Consider the following 19679-nt stretch of genomic DNA (forward strand, 5'->3'; position numbering starts at 1 on the left):
ATGTGAGTGTGTGGCACGGCGCCTGTGTGCACTTGCCATGGTGTGCCTGGGAGCGGGAGTGGGGCCTGCTCTCCTTAGGTCGAGTGTGCTGTGAGGGGCCCCAATGGTTTTCCGGGTGTGGGATCCAGGTGCTGGAGCCATGTGTGTGTGACCTTGGGAGGTGTGTGCATGTTTGCAGGAGCACAAGAGGGAAGGGGAGCTTAGGACAGAAAAGGCAGTGTCAGGGCTGCCGGGAAGCAGGGGACTGGATGCATTGACCCCTGTGGGTCTTCACTAGACTATAGTGATTGCCCTGGGAGGTACACAAGTGGGGACCACAGCCCCAGGTGTGGAGAGTCACAACCCCCTCCTTCTTGGGGATTTGGAGGGGGGGCATTCCTTTATTCTCCATCCACAGGAACACTTCCAGCTGCCTCCCCATCCTTAGAACACCTCCTCCACCTGCTGGCAGATGTCTCCTGAAAGCACTGAACTTAGGGCTTCATTTCTTTGGCCTGTAAAGCCATCTATTAACATCCAAATCCTCTTCCCCTCCTCTGCATGTGGATTTTAGATGGAAAGAGGGAGAAAGAGCTCTTGGGCCTAGAGGGCCAAGTGAGAGGGTAGAGGAGGTGCCAGAGACATGTTGGGGGAGTCGAGGGCAGGGTGGGTGACCATCAAAAACCAAACTCTGCTAACTTCTCGATTTTGCCTGATCTGAATTTAACAGAAAAAGAGAGAGGAAGTTTGGTGATGTCCACACAAATGTTTCTAGATTTAGGGATGCCTAGTATATTTTTGTTTTTGGAATATTTGTAGCTGGAAGGGGGTGGTAGTTGTTGAAAGGTAATTGCCATCCTGCCTTTGAATTCCCTGGACTTTCCTGCCTCTATGGAAGTGCCCCCACTCCCTTCATTCAATCAACAAATATTTACTGTGAATATTGTAGAGTTGGTGCAACATTCCCCTCCCAATTAGAAGTAACATACGTTGATATACTCTTAGTATGGGTTTTTTTTTTTTAATTTTTTTTTTAACGTTTATTTATTTTTGAGACAGAGAGAGACAGAGCATGAACGGGGGAGGGTCAGAGAGAGAGGGAGACACAGAATCTGAAACAGGCTCCAGGCTCTGAGCAGTCAGCACAGAGCCCGACGCGGGGCTCGAACTCACGGACCGCGAGATCGTGACCTGAGCCGAAGTCGGCCACTTAACCGACTGAGCCACCCAGGTGCCCCGTTAGTATGGGTTTTGAAATCAGGTAGTACTTGATCAGGTAGACTTACAAGTCAAATCCTGACTTGTAACTGTTTCAATTATTCAGTGGTGCAACAAACCACCTCAGAATGTAGGGGCTTAAAACAATAATGCTTTATTATTTTTCATGGTCTGTGTGTTGGCCATGACTATGGCCATGGCTGTGGGTTCACTTGGCACCTCTCAGCAGCATTCAGTTGAGGGACTGGCTGGAAAGGAACATCAAGGTGGTCTTTCATCCTTCAGGGTCTCTCTACATACAATATCTAATCATTCAGTAATTCAGCCGGAGTTTTTTTTTTTGTTTTTTTTTTTTTATGGCAGCTGTATCCCTAGAGAAATACTGTAAGAGGTTGTAAGCTCTAAGGTACAATTGCTTATCAAACCTCTGCTACTACATGGCCAACTTTTGAGTCAGTGTGGGAGGGCACAACATAAGGGCAAGAATCCTGGAAGCATGGTTCCAGGGAGGCCATCAGAGCAAAGTCTATTACAGTCACTTCCTGGCCTTGGGCAAATGATTTGGCCACTCTGAGCCTCATTTTCCTCCTAAAATAGAGACAATACCACCTATGTGGCAGCACTGTCATGAAGACTAAATGAGAAGCATGGTATCTGATCAGAATAATTAGTAGGTAAATGTTCACTGTTTAGATTATTAGACTGTAAGCGTCTTGAGGGCTTGACTGTCTTATTCATCCCTGTGTCTCCCAGTGGCTGGCATGGACCTTGTGTTTGATATCTTTTTGTCGGGTGGATAAAACAGAATGAAGCACAGAAGCCCTAAGCCTTGGAGCTCTGTTAGAGTGACAGAGGCAAGAAGACACAGCAAGTTCTTACTTCCCAGTGGGTGGGACGTAAGCCGAACCAGGGAAGCACTTGTAATTCCAGGTGATTCTTAGGTGGACTTAATTATAACCAGATTCATCCAGTTCCATGATAATGAGTGATAGAAATCACTTTGGTTACATGAAATCAATCAGTTCATCCATTATTCAGTGTGATTCCTCCAAGAATGATATACTGATGTCTGCTGTGGGTGAGAAAGGTGTGAGGGTGAATCATTTGCATTGTCCTTGCCTTCCAGTGTACGAATAGGGTGGGATCTGATGTGCAAACAAGTCCATGACCATCCAGCATGTGACACCTGTTACCGTATGTGAAGAGCTGTGGTAAGGAGTGATTCACGCTGTGATGTGATTTGAGCTGAAGGAGGGGGTCAAGGAAGGCTTCATGGAAAGGGTAGCATTTGAGGTGGCCCTGCAGAATTCACCATTTGGTGCAGGGAGTCCCAGGAAGAGGGACCAGCATGAGCCAAGATTTGAGGGTGTGACAGCACATGGTACTTCTCAGTGAAACTGAGCCCTGCAGGGCTCATTAAGGATGTACATGGGAAGCAGGACACAAAAGCTAGGCTGGCAAGGCTGTCTGGTGGTCTGGTCCTGGCCAGGCTTGAGGGCAGTCAAAGCAGGGTGGACTTTACCTCCCAGAAAATGGCCTGCCCTCAGAGATTTATTTTGGAAGAAGAGTGACACGACTGGATTGGCATTTTCAGAAAAAGCAGGAGGAGTTAGAGACTTCAGTTAGAAACAGTATCAACAGACCAGATAGAAGCGGATAATTATGGTCTGGGGGAGGGACTAGAGGAAATAAGAATCAAATATCTAGAAGGCAGTAGAACAAAAACCAGTGATTGATGAGGTCTGAAGAGGACTTTGAGAATGCAGAGGTGCCTTGGGGGTTGCATCCAGGGTGCTGAGTAGATAATGAAGATGTTGGTCAAGATGGGAAACAGGAGAAAGATGCGGGCTTGAAGGAATCATGTATTATGAGTACACTGTTAGCCACATTAAGCTCTGAGCCACCTACATTAAAATACCACCTTTTCATCGTCTCCCTCTCTACAGGCTGCTTCTAAGGAGCACTTAAAAAAAAAAAGATTGCTATAAATGTCAGGTCTAAGGCATGGGTTATGTATGCCTCATGCTAGTGGAAGTGATAGTAGAGATTAGAATTAGGTTATCTCTAAGAAGCATTTAAATATGTTCTGGTGTCTCTCACCTTAAAAATTCCTTCTGGAATCTCCCATGCTGCCTCTTCCCCTTCATAGTTGAGCTTCCTGTATGTACTCACTGTCTCCACCTCACTCTCCCCTCAGCCCCCATCAGCTGGGCTCATCAAAGAGGTCTTCCCTGAGGTCCCCAGTGGACCCTTGCCACCTCTGCTCTGACTGTGTCATCAACTCCTGTTGTTTACACTGTCATTTACACTACTGCCACTTCTTCCCTCCTTGACATCCTCTCTTCCAAAAGGTTTGCTGCCAGAATTCCCATTGCTGCTTCTGGTTCTTAGAAACTTCTTGGTTCTTCTCCCTCCCCTGCTTTTCTGAGGGTCCATCTTTATTACTCTGCTCTCCTCTCTCTGCACCCTCTCCCTGGTCCTACTCATCCACTTTTATGCTGAAGTTGCCAGACCTATATTTTTGGCTCCATATTGCAAACTATGTATCAACGACTATCTCTATTTCCAAGGCCCTCTGGAAACTCAAACTCATGGAATTTACAACCAGGCTCGTCTCTCCCCCAAACCTGCTTTCCTTCACTTTCCCTCCTACCTTAACCACAGCCCCATTTATCTACATGCTCAAAACCCAAACCTGAGCTTGATCTTCGACTCTTCCCTTTAGTATGAGCCACAATCATTCTGTCACCAAGCCTTCTTGACTCTCCTTCCTATGTTGCTCCCGTATCCATCCTTGTCCTCATTGCACTCCTGCTACCTTGGCTAACAATTTCTGCCTCCAACTGCCTTCTGCTTGACCTTGGCCCTCAGTAGTCCATTTTCTAAACTGTATATCTGATTAAGTCCTTGCCCTTCCTTCATTCCACAAACACTTACCCAAGCACCTGCCCCATGCCAGGCAGTGTTGGAAGTGCTGGGGAAGTAGCAGTGGTTGAGACAGAGCTTAGGGTTTAGTTCCCAGAGAGAGATGTTTTTTTTTTGCCTTTGCGCATCCTGTTTCCACTACTCAGAATGCCTTCCTTCTCTTCCCCCGATCTCATAATTACACTTCCTCACCTGACTCTACTCTTCCAGTCATTTAGATGCTACTGCCTCTGGGGGTTCCCCAATTCCTCAAGCTAAGTTGAGTGTAGAATCCCATGCTAGCCTCTTGCCCAGCATTTATTTTATTGCTGTATCATCTAATACCTTACTTAGTCTGTCCCAGGGAACCCCAAGCTGTTTGAAGGCAAGATCTCAAGATGTCCTCAGCATACCTAGCACAGCACCTGATAAAATTCATGGCCCAGAGCAGTGTATGTAAACATACACTGAATGAATTCATGTTTTAATAGAGCTCAGTAGAGAATGCTAGGCTAGAAATACAGATTTGTGAGATTATTAGGACTTTTGATTACAAGTGACAGAAATCCCACTCAAATTATTTTTTTGCAAAAAGGGATATGTACCAACTCATGTAACTGGAAAGAAGGGGGATGGGTGTGTTTGGGGTATGACTGTACCTGGGTTCTCAAAAATGTGGTGAGGACTCTTTCTAGCTTTTATTTTTTTTTATTTTATTTTATTTTTTTTTAAATTTTTTTTTCAACGTTTATTTATTTTTGGGACAGAGAGAGACAGAGCATGAACGGGGGAGGGGCAGAGAGAGAGGGAGACACAGAATCGGAAACAGGCTCCAGGCTCTGAGCCATCAGCCCAGAGCCTGACGCGGGGCTCGAACTCACGGACCGTGAGATCGTGACCTGGCTGAAGTCGGACGCTTAACCGACTGCGCCACCCAGGCGCCCCCTCTTTCTAGCTTTTAGCTCAGCTGCGCTCTGAGTGTGGCCATATTTTTCCCCCGCCATGCATGGGCTTTCTCCATGTAGTAGGTGGGGGTTACACAAGGCCATAGATAGCTTTAGCATCCTAATATGTAATTCCAGAGGAATAAGAGACTCCTCAGTCTTTCATTTATATTCCCAGTGAATGGCTCTGTTGGCTCAGCTTGAGGAATGTGTCCATTCCTGGGTCGTTCATTGTGGCCAAGGAGATGGGGGCACCATGGTTGACATGATTGGCTAGGCCTGGGTCATGCAGCCCTGTCAGAACCACATGGAATGGGGAGGGCCAGCTTACCAAAGAAAGAATGAGATGTATTACCGGAAGGTGAAGAAGACTTGCTGAGCAGATAAAAATACTAATATCCACTGCAGGAATTCTCAATGATTACATGGTAGTGGAAGCCATGAAAATGCAAGATAATCTGTGTTTCTGTCAGAGTCAGTGAGAATGTGACAGTAGACGGGAGCCAGAGAAGACACACATCTTGAAATGGTTGGTCTTGTTTGAGGAGATGAGATTCACACACCTGAAAGCCTTACAAAAAAAAAAAAAAGATCCTGTGGTTCATCCTGTAGAATCCTTCTACCTAATGCAAACCTTCAGCTGGATTTGAAAGAAAGTAGACTTGAGATAGGCATTTCAGAAAGATGGCAGGAGCATAACAGGTCCTGGGGATGGGGGCAAGGGGCAGGGCCAGGCTGAAAAAGGAGGCAGGTCTTAGGAACGCAGAGGTTGCTGATTTGAAGAGACTAGAATGCAAAGGAAAATCTCCAACTGTTCTGTCATGATACTCCTAATACAGGACTGTGATAGAATTTGAACGGGCAACACTTCTATTTTTCTTTTTCTTCCTCTTCTACCTCCCCCTGCCTCCATCACCTTCTTGCCTGCATCCAGGCAAAGCTTATGCTCATGCTGAGGGAGTACATACATCTAGGCAAAAATATTCCTAAGAATGATTCATAGTCCTTCCTCAGCTCCAGCATATGGAGGGAAACTGTGGGGCAGAAGTCCCTTCCTACTTCTACCTTGCACATCCACACATAGGCCTGCACCCCCAGACTTTCCCCTTTGTCAGAGCCTGGCTAGCAGGGTGCTGTGTAGGAAAAGGATGCTTCAAAAGTATATGGGGAGGGGACGGAACAGGTTGGCCAGTTCTGATCCCTGAAAGTGCCCCCACTGGAGGGCTCAGCACTTAGTTGGGATGGGCAGGTACCCACGGGTGCCCTGATACCAAGCTGACCATACATCACAGAATAACCCTGTTCCTGAACAGTTGTGTGTGTGTGTGAACTGAATTCTATTTATAACATCTCTGTCACTTTGCCAACTTCTTCAATTTTATCTATACTTATTAATCCATTCAGGTTTTCTACTTCTTCTTGAGTCAATTTTGATAATTTATATTTTCCTAGAAAAATATTCAGTTCATCCAGATTTTCAACAATTTGGGCCAAGAATTGTACCTGGTGGCATTTTAGTAATTAAAAAAAAAAATCTCTGTGTCAGTGGTTATATCCCTTTTCTCATTCACAGTGTTATGTATTTGTTTTCTTTCTTTCTTTTTTGCACTTTGAATAGATTTGCCACAAGACTATTTATTTTGTTGGTCTGTTCAGAGAACTCTCTTCTGGATTTCCCTCTCAAGGCTACTTTTTTGGTGTTAATATACCTAATGATAATGGTGATGGATGATAATGATTTTGATGTTAATATACCTAAACGATGGTGATGTTAGAACAGTGACTAAGTATTTAAAAAAATTTTTTTTAATGTTTATTTATTTTTAAGAGAGAGAGAGAGAGACAGAGCGTGAGTGGGGGAGGGGCAGAGAGAGAGAGGGAGACACAGAATCTGAAGCAGGCTCCAGGCTTTGAGCTGTCAGCACAGAGCCTGATGCGGGGCTCGAACCTGTGAACCATAAGATCATGACCTGAGCCAAAGTAGGATGCTTAACTGACTGAGCCACCCAGGCACCTGCTAAGTTGTTTTGTTTTGTTTTTTTTTTTAATTTAAGTCCTTGGCTTATAGATAACTAAGTTGTTTTTGGGTAAAATAAAACTTGGATTTGCTCAAAATTATCTAGTGGTGGGGGTGGGGGAAGTACAAAGCAGGGGAGCAGGTATAAAGATAAAACAGAAGCGTCATGAGTTGGTAACTGTTGAAGTTGGTTGATGGGGATATAACATAGTTTATCTTCATATTGTATTTTTTTTTAATTTTTTTTTTCAACATTTATTTATTTTTTGGGACAGAGAGAGACAGAGCATGAACGGGGGAGGGGCAGAGAGAGAGGGAGACACAGAATCGGAAACAGGCTCCAGGCTCTGAGCCATCAGCCCAGAGCCCGACGCGGGGCTCGAACTCATGGACCGCGAGATCGTGACCTGGCTGAAGTCGGACGCTTAACCGACTGCGCCACCCAGGCGCCCCTTCATATTGTATTTTTGAATATATGTGAAGATGTCCATAACAAAAAGTTGTGTCTTTTTAAAATTTTTTAATGTTTTATTGATTTTTTGAGAGAAAGACAGAGTACAAGCTGGGGAGGGGCAGAGAGAGAGGGAGTGTTTTGTTTTGTTTTGTTTTAATCCTTGTCTCACCATGCATACCAAAAATTTTTAGATGGATTTAAAACTCCATTGTATAAAAAGGAAACCATACAGCCTGAAGTATGTGTATGCTACCAAGTCATTGTCAGTTTATGGATGATTATTTGTTTAAGGCCCTTAATTAAAAACAATTTTTTTTAACATTTTTTATTTATTTTTGAGAGAGACAGAGACAGAGTGTGAGCGGGGGAGGGGCAGAGAGTGAGGGAGTCACAGAATCTGAAGCAGGCTCCAGGTTCCAAGCTGTCAGCACAGAGCCCGATGTGGGGCTCGAACTCACGAGCCATGAGATCGTGACCTGAGCTGAAGTCAGATGCTTAACCTACAGAGCCACCCAGGCGCCCCTAAGGCCCTTAATTTTAAAAAATTGTTATAGACTTTAAAAAAAAAGGTAATTACACAAAGTATGAAAGGAAAACATATATAACTGTTTATAAAATCTTCAGTAAGGCTGGACTTCCTAAGCATGATAACAAAATCAGAAATGCTAAAGATTTTTACTGAAGCCAACTATAAGCTTTATTATATCAGTAAAGACTGTAAACGAGCCAATTGACAGACTTGAGTAAAACATTCGTAGTATATAAATGACAAGGGATCAACATTATAAAAAGCCTTTGCAAATCAGTAAGAAAATATGAACGTTCAGTATAAAAATTAGCAAAGAATAGTACATAAGCAAGTCACCAAAGAAATATAAATGACTGCTCAATATGTGGGAAAAAAAATATCCAGCCATAATAATCAGAGAAATGCAAGCAAAACAGCCAGGCCACTTTTCGCTCTCAAATTGGCAAGAGTAAAGTGAGGCCAGGGGGCGCCTGGGTGGCTCAGTAGGTTAAACCTCTGACTCTTGATTTCTGCTCAGGTCACAATCTCGTGGTTCGCGAGTTCGAACCCCATATCGGGCTCCGCAGTGCGGAGCCTGCTTTGGATTCTCTCTCTCCCCCTCTCTCCCTCAAAATGAATAAATAAACTTAAAAAAGAGAGAGTACAGCGAGGCCAAAGGTGAAGCTGAGTTTGGCTGCAGTTGGTAGATGCTGGGAGCCATTGAAGGAGCATGAGTTCTCGGTAGACAGAGGAATCTGGTGCCTAATATGGGACGAGATAGAGCTCTGAGCTGAAGCCTGGGCCAGCAGTCTGGGTGTGAGGAAGAGCACAGAGCAGAAGAGAACTGATGGAGAAAATGAGCAGGTCTTGATGGTTAGCAGAGAGCAAAGTCAAGATGGCCAGTGGTGTGGTATGACTGGGAGGACAGTGGCACTGTTGAAGAGAACAGGGATGGACGCTGGGGAGCGGGTGAGGGGAAGTCCAAGGTTTGCTTTTTACACTGTGGGTCACTGTGTTAGTCTAGAGCTTCATTACTAGTGACTGGCCACTGACTCAGATGATTTAGGCTACAAAAATATTTGTTGCCTCACACAATTGACAAGTCCTGGATTAAAGTTTTAGGCAGATCTGGATCTGGATGCTCAAGGGAGGTCATCAGGAGCCTTGTTGTTCTTCTTGCCCAAGGAGGATAGAAGTGGCCACAAGCAGGGGCACCTGGGTGGCTCAGTCAGTTAAGCACCCAAGTTCGGCTCAGGTCATGATCTCACAGTGTGTGGGTTTGAGCCTCGTGTCAGGCCCTGTGCTGACAGCTCAGCACAGCTTTGAATTCTGTGTGTGTCTCTCTCTCTGCCCCTTCCCCCGCTCACACTCTGTCTCTCTCTAAAAATAAATAAACATTAAAAAAAAAAAAAAAAAAAAAAAAAAAAAGAAGTGGCCACAAGCAGCTCCAGGCTCACATTCTACCAGCTGAGCACAGGTCCTGGAGTGGCTATATTGGCCTGGAGTTTCGCGCTGTGACTGATGAACAGGCTAAGGTCATATGTGCTCCCCCAGAGCCCCACCCAAAGTGGGGGCAATGGTTCTCAAGGGAAAACTGGGGGTCCATCCACAAAGCAGGGCTGGAGCTGAACAGCAAAAACAATAAACGTCCTCTACATTCCATGTCTGAACAAGATCTACACAGACCCCCCCCACTTGTACAATTTTTTTAAATGTTTCTGTTTATGATAATGCAGCTATCCCTCACAAAACGTTAAACACACTTGTCCCATCTCCAGAAGGAGATGTTCCAAGTTCTCATCCACTTACCACATCTAGACCCAATTCAAGATCTTGGTGATGGGCTGTTTGGCAAGGTACTGAGCTAGCCACTCATGGTCTTTCAATTTACGGCCAGACTATGATGGAGGAAAGATCGGATAGCTGAAAGAACAAAACCCTCCCAGCTCAAGAGGGGAGATGAGGAAAAATGCTCAGTGGTCACAGACCCATAGCATGGTCCACATGCTTGACCAGTTGGCAAGGATGAGGTTCCCTGGCTCATCTATTTGGCTGCTATGGTTCTGCCATCTCGAGGAGCCTTCGTTGTTCTTCATGCTCTGTGCCACACACAAAAAGGGGCATTGTGGCGGGGCGGGGTGGGGGGGAGTCACCTCCCACTGACGGCAAGTTTAAGGAGTGAGGAACATTAGTAGCTGAGTAATCCCTGGCCTTTGTTTTCCAGGTTTGTGGGTTTTTCTGGCAATACAATCCCCTTAATCATTAGGAAGCTTTCAGTCAGTTTGCATTCAGTTGTCCCCAGAGCCATTAACCAAACTAGAGACCTCATTGGAAGTTGTAATTCGTGAATCAAGTCCCGGGTGATAGTGTTGGGGGAGGAGCAGGAGTTGTCTCTTAGCAACAGTTCTTGGTGCTCTGCCCTTCCCAGGAGCCATGGCTCTGTTGCCTCTAGCTAGGCCTCTGCAAAGGGCAATGCAAACCCCTAGTCTAGAGTTCATTTGTCCTCTCTCACTCAAGCTGTATCCCAGTGGAAGGCTCTTTTGATGAAAGCAACGATAACCTCTGTCGAGCTGGGAGGGCACAGCAGGAGGGGTTCTTGGAGAGCCTGAGGAGTCAAGAGCCTGTGAGGGCCCAGGTTTGTCTCTGTCTGTTTCCAGCCTCCCTGTCTTTGCTTGAGTTGACTTTAGCTAGAAGCAGAGAACTGGCTCTTAATTATCTGACTCTCAGCCATATTGGATTACTGGCCTCAGGCAGAAAGGGCCTCTCTAGGCAAAGCAGCATTTGCTTCCTGTCTGCTTTCAGATGTGCCCCTTTCAGCCAGAGTGTGTCTCTTTCTTGTCGGACCTTACTGAGGCCATGGGAAAGGCCACACCCCATATGGTGACATTTTTCTACAGGTCCCCTAAAGTTCCAGGTAGGAACATCAGCTGAGCTCGGGAGATAGTGCAAGAGTTTAATTAGCTGCTTTGCTGCTATGTAGTAGGGCTCACCAGCTTCTGAGGAGGGATCTGGTACTATCTTACTTCCCCACTTAATTCAGCTAATTCTTCCTTAGGGCCTATTCCTTTAAAACATTCAGTTTCTCACTCTAATTTCTGGCTTCGGACTTCTTTCTAGTGCAAGTGCCACAGACCCAACTCCAAATGGTCAAGAAAAAAGGGGAACTGATTGGCTCACCCAACTGAACAGACCAGAATCTCAAACAGTATCTGTGAGAAATCTGTCCATCTCAGCTCTGCTTCTCTGTATTGGCTTCATTCCCAGGAGGTTCCTCCCCAAAGAGACAAAGATAGCCCTTGCAGCTCTAGCCTTCCCCATCAGCTTAGAAACCTGAATGCAAAGAGGATGCTTTTCCCCAGTAGTTCCAGAAAAGTCCTGGAGGAATGACTCATTGACTCAACTTGGGCGATCTCTGCCCATCCCAGGACTCTGTTTGGCCAGGTCTATATTACTTTCTTACCCCTGGAGTCGGGGGTGGACCATCAACCCCCACTCAGACCACAGGGACTGAGAAAGTGGGGAAGGAAGGATGGTTCCCCAAGGGCAAAGCAGAATGATTTTACCAGGAGGACTGGGTTCTGGGCTGGTAAAGGGAACAGATGTTCACCCATATATCCATGTGGAAATGCCTGAAGGCAAAGGGAAGTCAAGAGCAAGTCAGGATAGAGAGGCAGAGCTGAGAGTTAGTGGCTTAAAGCTGGGAGTGAATGGGAGCAAACCAGACTGCTGGGGAGAGGGTAGGTATGAAGGTGGACCTCCCATCAGGAGACAGGAAGATTCAGAAGGCAGTAAGAAGAGGAGGTCAGAGAACCCAAATGGGGCAGCTTCATGGCAGCCTGTAAAGACAGACTGGTCATTAGTATGAGCGGTGGGACCAGTGGGGGAAGATCCTTGATGACAACTGGATTGATAAGCAGTGGTCTGTGACCCGGAGGAGCACAGGACAGCAGAGGGTGGTTGAAGGCAGTTAGGAAGAGGAGAGCAGTGACGAATAGGGTAGAGATTCCACAAGGCAGGAGTGGTGTGACCAGAAGCCAGAGATGAGGGAGGATGGGCAGCAGGAGTTGAGAGTGAGCAGGGTTAGGATGCCAGGAAGGGTGGTGTCTTGTGCTAGAAGCCTGAAGAGGACAAATACGGTGGCCCTTGGAGTAAAGGGCAGGGCAGGGGCACTTACTGGAGACCAACCTAGCAAAGAAATTTGAAAAAGGAGCTACGTGCCTAGCATGGCAGGGATGGGAGTATGTGGTACAGAAACAGGACAGGAACAAACAGGGACACACACACAGGTATCATCAGGTGAGGTGACAATTTGGTCACTGCAACATGGTACCAATAGTTTGTCTTGATGGGTATTTCCATCAAGGTGGAAATAACACCTTCTTTTAAGGATTTCTTAAAGTGTATTTATTTATTTGGAGAGACAGAGAGCGAGAGAGCAGTGTGTGTGCGTGAGCAGGGGAGGAACAGAGAGAGAGAGGTAAGGGAGAGAGAATCCCAAGCAGGCTGTGTGCTGTTAGCACTGAGCCCGATGTGGGGTTTGATCTCAAGAACCAGGAGATCATGACCTGAGCTGAAATCAAGAGTTGGGATGCTCAACCAACTGAGCCACCCAGATGCCCCAAAGATTTGTTTTCAGAGGTAACATACATACAGCCAAATACATACAGTACACTAACCTTATGTATACAGCTTGATTGTTTACGTATACACGTACTCACATGTAAAACCACCACTCATATCAAGATCTAGAGCATTTTCAGCATCACATGTGGTTCCCTCCTGCCCCTTCTCAGTTTATCGTCCCCAGGAGTAACTTCTATTCTGACTTCTGTCATGATCAATTTAGTCTGTTCTTGAATTCCATATGTATGGAATCCTCCAGTATGCACGCCCTCTGGCTCCTTTCATGCAACATAATATTGAATGGATTCATCCACGTTGTTGAATGTACCCGTGCTTCCTTTTCTTATTGCTGGATAAAATTCCATTATGAATATATTACAATTTATCCATTCTACCGGTGTTGGGCATTTGGGTTGTTCAAGTTGGAATATAGCTTGGAAGTGTTATACATAATAATAATGCCTTTCTCTCCCCTTCCTCCCCCCTTAAAGAATCCTCATTCTTTCTCACTCTCATACATGTACAGGCCCTCCCACCAGTACCGGAGCAGGCCAGCCTCCTCCAGGAGGTCAAGCCATTGGTATCCCCTCGCCCCTCCATTATGGGCATGGGTTTCCTGGGGAAGCACATTTCCTTACAGGTGGGGATACCACCCTCCTAAGTCTTACTCCCTCTCTTCTAGCCTCCTCGCCCCTGGCCGTGAGCGCCCTGGGCCTTCCTGACCTCGCAGGGGGGCTCGCCCGCAGCCCCCCATGAGCGCGCCCGGCTGACCGGCGGGCCGGCCGCGGTGGAGCCCAGGCCCCGCGGGGGCGGCGGGGCCATGGCCTCGCTGGACCTGCCGTACCGCTGCCCCCGCTGCGGGGAGCACAAGCGCTTCCGGAGCCTGTCGTCGCTGCGCGCGCACCTGGAGTACAGCCACACGTACGAGACGCTCTACATCCTCTCCAAGACCAACAGCATCTGCGACGGCGCCGCGGCCGCTGCAGCCGCCGCTGCCGCCGCCTCGGGCTTCCCGCTGACGCCCGAGCCCGCCGCCCTGCTGGCGGTGCCCGGCGCCCGGCGCGAGGTCTTCGAGAGCACGTCCTTCCAGGGCAAGGAGCAGGCGGCCGGGCCGTCGCCCGCTACGCCGCACCTGCTGCACCACCATCACCATCACGCGCCCCTCGCCCACTTTGCCGGCGACCTGGTTCCCGCCAGCCTGCCCTGCGAGGAGCTGGCTGAGCCCGGCCTCGTGCCCGCAGCCGCCGCGCGCTACGCGCTGAGAGAGATCGAAATCCCGCTGGGGGAGCTGTTCGCCCGCAAGTCCGTGGCCTCCTCGGCTTGCTCGACGCCGCCGCCCGGGCCGGGACCCGGGCCCGCCTCCGCCTCCCCCGCGTCCCCCTCACCCGCTGATGTGGCTTACGAGGAGGGCCTGGCGCGCCTCAAGATCCGTGCGCTGGAGAAGCTGGAGGTCGACCGGCGGCTGGAGCGGCTGAGCGAAGAGGTGGAGCAGAAGATCGCAGGCCAGGTGGGTCGGCTGCAAGCCGAGCTGGAACGCAAGGCGGCAGAGCTGGAGACGGCGCGACAGGAGAGTGCGCGGCTGGGGCGCGAGAAGGAGGAGCTGGAGGAGCGTGCTTCCGAGCTCTCGCGCCAGGTGGACGTGAGTGTGGAGCTGCTCGCCTCACTCAAGCAGGACCTGGTGCACAAGGAACAGGAGCTGAGCCGCAAGCAGCAGTGAGTGGCCCGCAGGGCCCTGTGGGCGGGTGTGCCCGTGTGTGTCACTGCCGCTGCCACCACTGTGACTGGGCCTGAGTGTGTCTGTGTTTGTGTCTGTGTGGCCATGGCTTTGTAATATGGCATCTATAGCCACAAGCCTGTAATGACGGTGTGGGTGGGGCCAAGAGTGTCATGAAGGTATGTGTTTGGGACTGTGAGTACATGTAAGTGTGACCACCGGCCTGCTGTGAAAATTGTTTCTCTCCCTTTCTGTCTCTCTAGCGAAGGCCAGCTCCTACATTGTGGCACCAGACCCTCTTCCTACTTTTGCCTACTCAAAGACATAGCGCAGTTCTGCTCTCCCCCTTTGCCATCACCAGACTTTCCTCGTCAACTGTATCATTCCTAAAAGCATCCAGACATAAGATCATTACTCCCATCTGCCCTAACCCCATTGCCCCCCTTAAGCTACAGCCCCTTTTCTCTCCTTCCAGAACAACTCCTTGAAAGTATTGTTTATATTCCTTGTCTCCAGTTTCCTTCCCCACTTTCCGTCTTCAATGCACTCTGATCAGATGTCCACCTCCACCACTGTCCTCTGTGTCACCAACGACTTTCATGTTGCCAAGGCCACTAGTCATCATCTCAGTGTCTCAGCCGCGTTGACACAGTGATAACCTTGAAACCCCTTTTTCACTTGGCATCCAGGACACTCTCCTGGAATGTCCTTCTTTTTTCCTGTCTGCTCCTCCTCGGTTTTCTTTGCTGGCTTCTTCTTATTTCCCTGGTCTTTAAATGTAGAATTTCGAAGTAGATGGAAGTTATTTATCTGTCCCCATTGTGACGTAAGCTCCACAGGGGCAGGGATTTTTCTCAGGCTTGTCCACTGCTGTGTCCCTAATACAGTGCCAAACACCTAGAAGGTGCCCAGTAAATGTTGAGTGGATGCATGACCAACTGTGAATCCTGAAGTCACTCTGAAGCATGCTGTGTGTACATGCACTTCCCGGAGGCTTCTGCGTCTGAGAATGGTTCTGAAAATGTGTGTGTGTGTGTGTGTGTGTGTGTTGGAATGTGTCGTTGGGACTGTGCCTGCCTCAGACTGCGTGTGTGCCTGCAAGTGAACTTGACACGTACATGAGTGTGCGTGGCTGTGTGCCCGTGAGCATTGCTGGAGGGAGGGGGTGGCTCTGAGTGTCACTGAGTATGACTGACTGTTTCGGTGGGGAGGAGGGGTGTCTGGCAGGAGTGTTGGGGCTGGGTCAGCGGGGTGTGAGTGTGTGACTCGGGGTGGATGTTCGCATTTCTGTATGTGCTGTCCTATGGGGCATTGTGCCTGGGCCTGTTCCGTGTGCACCCATGTGACCACAGGCAGCTGTGCCCGTGTCTCTCCCCACTGCTCGGGGTCCCCTCCGGAGGGTGGGTGGGCGGCCAGGCCGAGGCATGGGGGTAAGAGACTGCTCCGGGCCCAGGGAGGTGGTACAGATCGACCAGTTCCTGAAGGAGACGGCGGCGCGGGAGGCCAGTGCCAAGCTGCGGCTGCAGCAGTTCATCGAGGAGCTGCTCGAGCGGGCTGACCGGGCCGAGAGGCAGCTGCAGGTCATCAGCAGCAGCTGTGGCAGCACGCCCAGCGCCAGCCTGGGCCGTGGAGCGGGGGGAAGCGGTGCCGGGCCCGGACCCCGGGGTCCAGGCAGAATGGTGAGTGCCTGCCTGCCTTCCCCACTCCGCTTGCGCCCCTGCCCCGTGCAGCCTCACCTCACACACTGCCTGGCATCCCCCCCCCCCCCGCCCCCGTCATGCTCCATGCTTCCCTTCTTTGGCTCTTCCCCACGAGCAGACTGGAGGCCTGAAGTAGGGGCCCCTCTGATTGGGCAGACGTGCTGGCCCCTGATGCTGCGATCCAGTGAGGTGTGATCCAGCTGCTCCGGTTCTCAGGGGCCCGTCTCCACTCAAATGAGAGCCCGGGAGCCACAAGTCGGGGTCTGGGGTGCTGGGTGGGTGTGGGGAGGGGGCCGGGGAGCCTGCCTCTCTGGGCTGTCTGTCTGTCTATTTGTCCATCTTTCCCAACTTTTTTCCTTCTCTCTCCTCTCCCTCCTCTCTTCTCTCCATCTTGTGCCCTGTTTCTCCCGTTCCTTCTCACCCTTTTGCCTCCTCTGCCCCCTGCCTCTCCCTCCCGCTCTGGGGGCCCACAGCGAGAACACCACGCGGGCCCGGCCATGCCTAGTACATACGCCGTGTCAAGGCATGGCTCCTCTCCCAGCACAGGGTAAGCCTCGGGCCTGGCCCGCCCCACAGCCCACCCTCACCCTGGAAAGATCCACTGGCCCACTGGATGGCTGGCCCATCTGAGGCCTTGGCTCCTTGTCCTTTCCCCATATTCCTTGGGTCACCTATGTCTGCCTTTCCACACTGTTGGAAGGGGGCTCTTGGAAAGTAGGGGGAGTGGGTTGCCCTTGGCCGGTGGTAGGGGTGGCATGGGGAGTTTGGGCAGTCCTGGTGCCCCTCGCTCCTCACCGTCTGGTCCACCCCACCCCAGGGCCTCCAGCCGTGTCCCTGCTGCATCCCAGAGCTCAGGCTGCTATGACAGTGACAGTCTGGAGCTACCCCGGCCAGAAGAGGGGGCCCCCGAGGACAGTGGCCCTGGGGGCTTGAGCACACGGGCCCAGGCTGCCAACGGCGGCTCGGAGCGTACCCAGCCCCCTCGCAGCTCAGGCCTGCGGCGCCAGGCCATCCAGAACTGGCAGCGCAGACCCCGCCGACACAGCACGGAGGGGGAGGAGGGTGATGTCTCGGACGTGGGCTCCCGAACCACGGAGTCAGAGGCTGAGGGCCCCTCAGATGCCCCCCGCTCTGGGCCTGCTATGGCCGGGCCACTGAGCAGCTGCCGGCTCTCAGGTGAGTCCTGGGGAGGGTAGGCCAGAGAGGCCAGTCTTTCCTTGGTGCTGGGCCCTCTCAGGGGACACAGGGCTGAGGCGGTAAATCCCTTGGGCTCCCACACCTGTTTTCCCCCCTGTCCCAGACTCCCCACAGTGAGAATGACAAACTGTCCTACAAGTGCCCTGTGAGCTTGGGCAAGGAACTCACGTGACAGAGCAGGGCTGCAGCACAGGGGCGCTCAGGTTGGGTATTGCACAAGGATGCCACATCTCAGGGGTCCATTCACGTGGTGGGCTCGTTGACATTTACAGGAGAGTAGTTGAGTGTTAACTGCAGGCTGAAGTCCCAGAGCAGCAGGGAGAGCCCCCTTCTGTATATGGACAAGGCCATGTGCATATGTGGGTGGGTCAGGGTCGGGAGGTTAGAGGGCCGAGATCAGGTGCATGACTGCTGTAGAGTGAGTGCTCTGGGCAGCCTCACCCTGGCCTTCTGTTCACAGAGGCTGGGTTTCTAACCATCTGTACCCTCACCCTCCAAACCCTTCCCTACTCTTGACTCAGTTGCTACATCTAAGGGGTGAGTTTGGACTCTGTGATGATATAGGATCTTAAAAAGACAGTTTGCTTGAGGAAGGGTCACCTTTTTCTAATTTGTATAGAGATAGGGTGTTGCAGAGGAGGGGGAAGCAGAGGCCCCTTGTCCTTCCTCCCAAGTCACTGGCCCTCCAGCATGAGTCTTTCGTGACTATTCCTTCGGCAGCTCCTAGCCCCCTCCCCCCATCTCCCCACCCGCACCTCCACACTGGCCTTTGACCCTCCACACTGACTTTTGACCCTCTGGTACTGTGCAGCCCGCCCCGAGGGAGGCAGTGGGCGGGGTCGGCGAGCTGAGAGGGGCAGCCCCTCACGCTCCAACGAGGTCATCAGCCCAGAGATCCTCAAGATGCGAGCCGCCCTGTTCTGCATCTTCACCTATCTGGACACACGCACACTGCTGCACGCTGCCGAGGTCTGCCGGGACTGGCGCTTTGTGGCTCGTCACCCCGCGGTCTGGACACGGGTGCTGCTGGAGAATGCCCGCGTCTGTTCCAAGGTGCCTGTCCCTGTCCACTGCCCCTGCTGTGAACCCACCTTTCTCTCAGCAGAATCTGGCCCCTCAAGGTCAGGTCCTTGAAATGCTTACAATACCACAGCTTCAGCCTGACTCCCCACAATGCTCTCATGGGGCCTCCTGTCTAGGGGCTGGTCTGCCTCTAGGCAGGCAAGCACAGACCCCTTCATCCCCAGGTAACCCTTGTCTCCCTGCAGTTCCTGGCGATGCTGGCTCAGTGGTGCACCCAGGCCCACTCGCTGACGCTGCAGAACCTGAAGCCCCGGCAGCGGGGCAAGAAGGAGAGCAAGGAAGAATATGCCCGGAGTACCCGGTGAGCCCATGGCGGGTGGGCGGGTGGGTGTTGCAGGCTGCAGACCCAGAATTCCATTGGGGGTTGCTTCCCAGAGGGGGAGGTGGCCACAGGCAGTGCCCTGACCTCTTGGCCATCCCCAGAGGCTGCCTGGAAGCAGGGCTGGAGTCCCTGTTGAAGGCCGCTGGGGGGAACCTGCTGATCCTGCGCATCTCCCACTGTCCCAACATCCTCACTGACCGCTCACTCTGGCTGGCCAGCTGCTACTGCCGTGCCCTGCAGGCCGTCACCTACAGGTAGGTGCACACCACTAGACTCAAGGTCCACACCCTCTTGGCCTCGGGCCAAAGGGATCCCTGGGGTCTGCATACTCTTTCCCCAGGGGTCTTAGGCAAAGGGACTCAAGAGTTCTATGGTCCAAGGGAAGGGAGCAAAGGCCACTAGGGTGGGTGGTCTCACCTTTGTCTTTTCAACAGGAGTGCCACAGACCCCGTGGGCCACGAGGTCATTTGGGCTCTGGGTGCAGGCTGCAGAGAGATTGTCTCCCTCCAGGTGGCGCCACTTCACCCTTGGTGAGCCCTGGCAGGGGTCAGGTGGGGACAGGGTGGGGCTGGGGCTGGGGCTGAGGACTGAGCAGATCTGAGCCATTCCAAAAGCTGAATGGGGAGACAGATTCGCATTCATTAGTCGGTGTAAGTAAGTGTTGGGAGCAGGGCTTCCAAATCAGACAGGGGGTGATGCCCTGGCTTACTGGCAGTGAGATTTTGGGCAATCCAGTCATGTCTTAGTTTCTCAAGTGCAGAGTGAAGATGGTATTAGAGATCTTTCAGTTTTGGGAGGACTGTAGATGGCTCCAGTGAGATGTGTACATAAGGCCTGCAGGGGCCACAGTAGGTGTTCAGGCAACGCTAGCTAGAAATAGCCACATTTGTTTGAGCTGGTTTTTAGAGAATCCAGATCATTCACCGCTCTACTTGGAGTTCCTCAGACCAGGCGTTTTTGTCCCTGCGCTTTGTCCACCAAGCCCTCTCTCCACAGAACAACTCCTCCCAGGGCAT

General features: G+C 50.9%; 1 protein-coding gene across 1 annotated transcript in view; it reads left to right on the forward strand.

Annotated features, from left to right (window-relative positions):
- Positions 1-19679, forward strand: part of FBXO41 (F-box protein 41) — a 28026-nt gene that overhangs the window by 1043 nt on the left and 7304 nt on the right. The window contains exons 2-9 of the mRNA XM_086700843.1: positions 13330-14360; positions 15815-16040; positions 16535-16608; positions 16879-17237; positions 18070-18311; positions 18527-18642; positions 18765-18917; positions 19098-19193. Coding sequence (XP_086556969.1) covers positions 13468-14360; positions 15815-16040; positions 16535-16608; positions 16879-17237; positions 18070-18311; positions 18527-18642; positions 18765-18917; positions 19098-19193 — 2159 coding nt within the window. The 5' untranslated portion in view covers positions 13330-13467. The remainder of the gene's footprint in view (positions 1-13329; positions 14361-15814; positions 16041-16534; positions 16609-16878; positions 17238-18069; positions 18312-18526; positions 18643-18764; positions 18918-19097; positions 19194-19679) is intronic.

Source organism: Puma concolor, chromosome A3 (assembly GCF_028749965.1).
Source record: "Puma concolor isolate L17-30 chromosome A3, mPumCon1.1.hap2, whole genome shotgun sequence".
Classification (NCBI taxonomy): Eukaryota; Metazoa; Chordata; class Mammalia; order Carnivora; family Felidae; genus Puma; species Puma concolor.